This window comes from Etheostoma spectabile, unplaced genomic scaffold (assembly GCF_008692095.1).
Source record: "Etheostoma spectabile isolate EspeVRDwgs_2016 unplaced genomic scaffold, UIUC_Espe_1.0 scaffold00569425, whole genome shotgun sequence".
Taxonomy (NCBI): domain Eukaryota; kingdom Metazoa; phylum Chordata; class Actinopteri; order Perciformes; family Percidae; genus Etheostoma; species Etheostoma spectabile.
Window position 1 is genome coordinate 40,660 of NW_022605121.1, and position 8,545 is coordinate 49,204.

Sequence of the window (8,545 nt, forward strand, 5' to 3'; positions counted from 1 at the left end):
GGTGGAAAAACAGTAGTAGCCATGCGGGTAGCACAGCAGCGTTGTTCGAAGAAAGCTGTTGAGTAAAGTATGTTCAACGAGCAAATACGCCTCGTCTGCTTATTATAAAGTCTAAGCAAAGCAACACATGGTGTCAGAAGTGGCTGCGAGCAGCTACGGAAGGAAGATTTGTCGCGGGTGAAAGATGGAAAAGAAAGAAAAGTCTCCGGTCGCGTAAAGGTGATGAACAGCAACATGCTAGGAGAGTTTGCTACGGCGTGTGATGGCTACAAGTGGCAGTGGAAGTGAAGCGGGGGACGAGGGACAGATCGAACAAGTAGAAGAGGATCTGTGCCCGAATTGGAGGACATCCAGCAACAAGAGAGGGCTGGGAAGTCCTGATACCCCGACTTTCAGTAATGGAGAGGCTAGTCCACCCACTTCCATGCAACTGACTGGTAATCTTGCTGATAATTGGAAGCGTTTTAAGCAAAGATTTAATATATATTTAGCAGCAAGCGGAGCAGGGGGTGAGGACGAAAAATTGAAAGCTCACATCCTTTTGCATGTTATGGGAGAAGATGCTTTGGACATATATAATAGCTTTCAGCTGGATGAAGCTAATCTGACATTAGCAGATCTAATGACGAAGTTTGAAGAGTACTTCGTGCCTAGTCAGAATGTGACATTTGAGAGGTATAAGCATTGCTGCTGATCGTGGATACGAGTGCACAACCAATTCTGGGACTCAAGACATGTACAAAGCTCAATCTGGTTAAAAGAGTGTTTGTTGTGACATCAGATACTGCAAATGACCATGACCACTCATGGAGGAGTATAAGGACTGTTTCGAAGGACTTGGATGTCTTCCTGGAGAACACAAATACGTGTGGATAAAAGTGTGCCTCCTGTTGTGCATCCTTGCAGGAAAATTCCTTTTGCGCTGCGTAGTAAACTGAAAGAGGAGCTAGCGCGCATGGAAAAATTGGAGGTCATCAAGAAAATAGACGAACCAACTGAATGGGTCAGCTCGCTGGTTGTTTTGCAAAAGAAAACAGGTGCTCTGAGAACGTGCTTGGACCCAAGGGACTGAACAAAGCGATAAAAAGGGAACACTTTAAGTTACCACCCAGAGAAGAAATCATGGCACAGTTTGCGGGAGCTAAATGGTTCAGTAAACTAGACGCTTCGTCAGGGTTCTGGCAGCTGAGGCTGGACGAGGAGAGTTCGAAACTGTGCACATTCAATACACCTGAGGGCAGGTACAGGTTTCTTCGTCTGCCGTATGGTATCTTGTCAGCACCTGAAGTCTACCATAACGACTATACACATGATCTTCGAGCACTACCAGGAGTGGAGACAATGATGGATGACATCATAGTCTGGGGGTCGAATCGAGAAGAACATGACGAAAGACTGAGACAAGTTTAGACAAGACAAGGGAAGTAATCTGAAACTTAACAAAGACAAATGTGAGTTTGGAGTGAAAAACTTACCTTTGTGGGAGATGTTGTCAGTGAAGAGGGAGTGAAGCCTGACCCGAGAAAAACGTCAGCAATCAACAACATGGAAAGACCAAACAAAAAGATGAGGTCAGACGTTTTCTGGGAATGGTCACCTATCTGGCCAAGTTCGTCCCACAGTTGTCAGCGCAGTCAGCACCTCTCAGGAGTCTTCTTGAACAGAAGAATGAATGGATCTGGTCTCATGAGCAGGAGAAATGTTTTGTGAAACTGAAGAGACTCTGACACAAGAGCCCGTGTTAAAGTTTTATGACCCAGAAAAGAGAACAAGAATCTCAGCAGATGCGTCACAGTACGGCCTGGGAGCGGTGCTGCTGCAGGAATACGACGAGCAGTGGCTACCTGTCGCTATGCGTCCAGAGCCTTGACAAGCGCGGAGTCCAGGTACGCTCAAATTGAGAAGGAGCTATTAGCAAGCATGTATGCATGTGAACGCTTTCACCAATATGTCTATGGTCAAGCTTTTGAAGTAGAAACTGACCATAAACCTCTGGTGGTCCATCATGTCCAAACCTCTGAATGACTGTCCTGTGCGGATACAACGCATGCTAATCAGGCTACAAAAATATGACGTGCACATGATATATACACAAGGGAAATACATGTACACCGCGACACCTTGTCTAGAGCAGTGGATAAAGGGGAACGTACGGACAGCGAGAGCAATGCAGAAATACAGGCAACGTGGACATGATTGTGACAAATCTGCCAGTAACAGCTGACAGAACAGAACAGATAAGGAGAGAGACAAATGCTGACGAACTATGAAAGAACTCAAGCGTGCGATACAGAAAGGATGGCCTGAAAACAAAAAGGATTGCCCCATGAACATAAAAGACTACTGGAACTGCAGAGCCGAGTCACTGTGGTAGATGACTTAGTGTTGAAGGGGAGCAAGTTTGTTATTCCATCGTCACTACGTAAACAAATGCTCCAAAAGATACACGAAGGCCACCTCGGAGAAGTCAAGTGTAAACGACGGGCAAGAGAAGTAATGTACTGGCCGAGAATCAACCAAGATATCAGCCAGACAATAGCGTCATGTGAACTTTGTCGCATCCACAGGCCAAAACAACAAGCTGAGCCGCTGATGACTCATCCGGTGCCCCACAGACCTTACTACAAGGTTGGAACTGACCTATTTGACTGTAATGGAAAAAGTTACAATAGTGGTCACTGACTACTTTTCAAATTATCCAGAAGTTGGAGCGCTGCAGTCGATATCAAGCAAGGCAGTCATCAGCTACCTAAAACCTGTCTTCGCCAGACATGGTGTCCCATGTGAAGTGTTTTCGGACAATGGGCCTCAGTTTCCAGCAGCGAGTTTGCTGCCTTTGCCAAAGAATGGGGGTTTCAACACTCTACGTCGAGTCCCACCTATCCCAAGTCCAACGGCTTAGCAGAAAGCTCAGTGAAAACAGTGAAAAGCATGATGAAAAAGCACAGGACAGAGATGACTTTCAGAAAAGTTTACTGATCTATAGGAGTGCACCCTCTACAGAACGGGCTATCACCAGCCCAAATGCTGATGGGTAGACGCATTCGCTCTAACCTACCAATAAATGAAGACCTGCTGACGCCAAAAAGTGCTCATAAAGTCAGAAAAGTAAAGGAGGAACAGAAAGCGAAACAAAAACATTGGTTTGATCGAACGGCAAATCAATTACGATGCTGAAGCCTGGAGACATGGTGCTCTCAGGGACATCTCTACAGGCACATGGAGACTAAGGGACAGGTGGAGGAGGAAGTTGCTCCACGTCCTACAGGATCCAGACGGAGAATTGAGTGTTTCTGAGGAGGAACCGCACGGATCTTCAACTACAGCTGACTGAGAAGGACACTACAGCTCAGGAGACAGTTCAGCGGGACACGGCTGAATCTATGGAGCTAACTGACAGTGGTCTCACACAGCAGCGTCTGCACCACCAGCTGTTGAGACACCTTCCAAACTGTCGAAATTGCCAGCTGCTGGAGTACAGGCTAGACCTAAGAGACATGTTCAGCCACCTAAACGGTTGATTGAAAGTTGCTAAAGTTTATTTAGTTTATTTGGAGGAGCAAAATGCAACATGGACCTTTTAAGATGAAAAAAAAAAAAAAAAAAAAAAAAAGTTTAAACTGAAACATTTGTTTACATGTATAGTTAAGAACTGAAGATGGCTATGTTCTACGGGGTAAAGGTATTTAGTTATAGAGGTAAAGATTGTTATTAAAGGGGGAAAGATGGATGTTATGGATACTTGGGTTAAGAACTCCATTACCCAGCATGCCACGGTAGTGGAAGCCGGAGGCAGGAGGTGGAAAAACAGTAGTAGCCATGCGGGTAGCACAGCAGCGTTGTTCGAAGAAAGCTGTTGAGTAAAGTATGTTCAACCAGCAAATACGCCTCGTCGCTTATTATAAAGTCTAAGCAAAGCAACACACAGACGTCCCCGGTTCCGGGGACAGTCCCCGATTTTGGCTACCTGTCCCGGCTGGATCTGTCCCCGGAAATGTCCCCGGTTTCACTGTGACTGAAAGACCCGAAATTGGAATGAAAGAAAGAAAACACTGACAAAACGTAGCCGATAATCGCACCCACCACACGCAGGCTCCAGGCAGCCAGAGCCCGCGGTGCTCAGAGAGGTTTAGAAGCCGTATTTTACGATGCTAAAATCACTGATTATTTACATGGAGTCTGGTGCGTTTAGCAAACGCAATTTCGCGGACTTTTATGTTTAAAAATGATCTTAATCTTTAACAGAAAGGTCGACCTCCTTAGAAATCCTTTCATAATGTTGTCAGACACTTAGAATATTAATCTGTCTGTTAGAAGCTAAACAAGCACTTTTATGAACATAAATACAAGCTGGACAATTATCCCATTAACTTCCATTGTAGAGATCTCGTTTAATACTGCATCATGTCAAAGGAAAATATGTCCTCAGTAGTTTTTGTTGGATCTGATTCTCAATGAGTTGTTGCAGAAACAAGCCTTGAGCAGTAAAGCAAAAGCTGTCAGTAGTTCAGTAAACATTACAACATTATGAAATATTGAGACTTTCTGTCTTGAAATATTAGGACTTTCTATCTTTAAATTTAGGACTATTAGGACTTTATATTTTGAAATATTAAGACTTTCTATCTTGAATATTTGGACCTTTATCTTGAAGTATAAGGATGGATTTTTTATCTTGAAATATTAGGACTTTCTATCTTGAGGTGTAGTGGAGTGGAGTAGGAAGTAGCAGCAGGGGTGGGTCTAGGATCATACCTTAGGGGGCTCAACCCCTAATAAGAACAGCTCTAGGTCTAGTGTCCCCTTTTTAAGTTTTACAAAAATAAAACATTACTTGTTTTGGAGGTAAATACGCTTCTGAGCTGAAAATGTCCCCGGATTTTGTCTGAGAAATCTGGTCACCTTACTCTGGTAGCCGTCCCCCAGAAACTCCTGAGCAGCCAGGACATAGTGCCTGGGTGAATGTGCGATGCGGAGGAAGAGCTTTCAAAGGCACGGACCGCCACCAGCCTGTTAGCGTTTCTAACAGATTTTCCTCACTCAGCAACCACACCCGCTGAGATACCAACTCTGATTATCGGCAGCTCCATTTTGAGAAACGTGAAGTTAGCAAAGCCGGCAGCCATTGTTAAGTGCATCCCGGAGGCTAGAGCGGGCGACATTGAGTCTTATCTGAAACTGCTGGCTAAGGATAAAACATAAATACAGCAAGATTGTTATTCACGTTGGCGTTAATGACTCCGGTTACGCCAAATGGAGGTTACTAAGATTAATGTTGAATCAGTGTGTACATACGCAAAGTCAATGTCGACACCGCAGTCTTTCTGGGGAAGACCTGGTCTGATTCTGAGAGACGGCATTCACCACTTGGGATGGAGCAGCTCTCATTTCTAGAAATCTCGACACGTTTATTAGTGGACCTGATCCTTGACAATCCAGAGTTGGGACCAGGAGGCAGAGTCCCAGTCTAACACACTCTCTGCTCCTTCATTCCAGGAGTCACCTAGTAAAAACCCCATAGTGACGGTGTCTGCCCCCCGACCATTGAAATTATTTAAATCAAAGGTAAACAGAAGAGGAGCTGTGCATGAAAAACTCATAACAATTAAAACCACAAGTGCAATAGTGAAAAAGAATAGGAGAATTAAATGTGGACTCTTAAACATCAGATCTCTCTCTTCTAAAGGTGTACTAGTAAATGAATTAATATCAGATTCTAATATTGATTTATTTTGTCTTACTGAAACCTTGCTGGGTGATGGAGAATATGTTAGTCTAAATGAATCCCCCCCCAGTCATATTAATACTCACATTCCTCAAGGCACAGGCCGAGGAGGTGGAGTTGCAGCTATCTTCGATTCTAGTCTACTAATCAGCTCTAAACCTAAACTGAATTATAACTCCCTTGAAAGTCTTGTTCTTAGTCTTTCACAACCAAGTTGGAAATCACTGCAACCAGTTCTATTTGTTATAGTGTACCGAGCACCTGGTCCATACTCAATTTTCTTCTCTGCATTTGGGTCCTCACCTACCCCCCACCATAACAGGAACATTGCTTACAGATGTGCGTACACATGTTTTTTTTTTGCATATGCCATTTTTGGCTTTTGGGCGTACATACATTTATAGTAAGGGGTTACACAGTTTAAAAAGAGACCCAGACCCGTAAGCTCTGTCAATTATTTTTAACAGTCTGGTTCCAAGAAAAAGAGAACAATGTTTTAGTCGTTTTTTTTACAAAAACAGACTTACCTATTTCCTTTGTTCTCTGTCCCTCCAGAGTTCCCACAGCAACATGTTTGTAAGGAGGAGGACATTCTCGCTGAGGACCCAGAGCTTCCACAGATTAAAGAGGAACAAGAGGAACTGTGCACCAGTCAGGAGGGAGAGCCGCTTGTACTGAAGCAGGAGACTGAAAGTGACCACAGTGAAGGTCAGACTATGACCTTTAATCCTGATGATGACCCTCTAAGTGCAGCAGAGAAAGAGCATGTAGCTAACATGCCAGTTATAACCTCTGTGGTATCACAATCAAACAGTGACCACCAGCTCCTCCCTAATGAGGCTCAGAGCCAAGATCAGAAAGGTGTGAAGACTCATGGAGACTCAGGATCATTTAGAAGTGCAGAGCCAGATCCAAAAAAGAGACATCACAAGAGGAGTTGTCACAGTAACAATGTAAACAACACTGACTTGTCAGAGATACACCGTAATACTAAAACAGGTAAAAAGTCTTTCATATGTGACTCATGTGGGAAAGTCTTTAAGTATAATTCAGCATTTCAGAGACACTTGAGAGTCCACACAGGTGAGAAGCCATATTCTTGCAAAACATGTGGAAAAGATTTTGACGTAAAAATCACTTGGAAATTCACATGAGAACCCATACAGGTGAGAGGCCGTACGTTTGCAAGAGCTGCACAAAAACCTTCTGTGATGTCTCAGCACTAACAAGGCACATGAAAATCCACACAGGTAAGAAGCAATATTCTTGCAAAACATGTGAAAAGGATTTCGGACGATATGATGAATTTAGAGACCACATGAGAATCCACACAGATGAGAAGCCATATGCTTGCAAAACATGTGGAAAAGGTTTCAGACATAACAGTACATTATTGGCCCACATGAGAACCCACACAGGTGAGAAGCCCTATTTTTGCAAAACGTGTCAAAAAGATTTCCGGCAATATAGTGCCTTGCTGGTCCACATGAGAACCCACACAGGTGAGAAGTCATATTCTTGCAAAACATGTGGAAAACATTTTCGACAAATAGTGCATTGTTGGTTCACGTGAGAACCCACACAGGTGAGAAGCCATACATTTGCAAGACCTGCAGGAAAAGATTCTGTGACCCTTCAGGCTTAGTTAAGCACATGAGAGTCCACACAAGTGAAAAGCCGTATGTTTGCAAGAATTGTGGGAAAAGATTCTTTGTTGATTCAACATTGAAGAGACACATGAGAATTCACACAGGTGGGAAGCCGTTTTCTTGCAAACCGTAGAACAGATTTTGGACAAAGTAGTGGCTCATTGGTCCACACAGATGAGAAGCCGTACGTTTGCAAGACCTGATGGCAAAGATATTGTGACACTTCAATGTAAATAAGGCATATGAGAACCCACACTGGTGAAAATCTAAACTAATATTGATCCCTGGCCACTGTAGTCTTCATGTCAAAGTAGCCTTGGGCAAGTCACTCAACCCCAAATTGCTCTTGTTGGCTGTGCCGTTGGTGTATGAATGTGTGTGAATGTTTATCCCGTGAGCAGGTGGCACCTTGTATAGTAGCTAGAGTAAGAATGTATGTGAATGGTGCCAGTACTGTGTAAACCACTTTGTTCCTAATGATGTAAACCTTATGCTTGTTGGTTTTAAAAAATGTCCATTTACAAAGTATCTCAGTATCGCTTGTAGTTTAAAGTTTAAAAAAAACTTAAAATCCATGTGCCTCAAGTATTTGATAGTTCCATATGAAGCTTCTTGCACATCTTTGCAAGAAGTTTTTTTATTATTGTATAATTAATTCTATTAAATGGGAATGTGCTTTTTTTGCTATTTTTAAATACTAGCTTTTGTTTCTGACAAGATTCTGAACATTTTTGTATGATAAATGACAAATGATTGAATGTTTTTGATAGACTGTTTTGAAGAGTGTAATTAACTATGGAATGACTATATGGTTTGGAACCTTGTATATCTATATTTATTACTTTATTTTTATTATAATTGTTATTGTTATCAAAATAAGTTAATGATTATTTGGTAAAGAAATAAGTATGGGTAAACAAATCAACAGAACTGTAATGAAACATGTAACAAGTGTATTGATGCGGCTTTGTTTTAAAGGCTGACTGTGCTCAGTTAGTACAATGGCATGTTAGAAAGCACAGCCTAAACGATTTCTCATAAACTAGCTAAGTTAACCACGATTCTAATGGAACTGAAAAGCCAAACGATGCTGTCACTACCATTTTAGTGATTTATACGAAACCTGTTTCTTGCAGTGTCACGCTACATAGAATACAACTATTAGAAGGCA

The 8,545-nt window shown here is 42.6% G+C and overlaps 1 protein-coding gene across 3 annotated transcripts in view; it reads left to right on the forward strand.

The window, feature by feature from the left end:
• Nucleotides 1–8,426, forward strand: part of LOC116684955 (zinc finger protein 79-like) — a 41,025-nt gene extending 32,599 nt beyond the window's left edge. Inside the window, exons 2-3 of one of the 3 annotated variants that reach the window (XM_032510310.1) lie at nt 6,281–6,891; nt 7,549–8,426. In XM_032510310.1, coding sequence (XP_032366201.1) covers nt 6,281–6,879 — 599 coding nt within the window. In that variant the 3' untranslated portion in view covers nt 6,880–6,891; nt 7,549–8,426. Of the gene's footprint in view, nt 1–6,280; nt 6,892–7,059; nt 7,126–7,310; nt 7,385–7,548 lie in introns of those variants that run through there. The other 2 variants (XM_032510308.1, XM_032510309.1) reach the window with 2 other exon arrangements.
• The last annotated feature ends 119 nt before the right edge of the window (nt 8,427–8,545 follow it).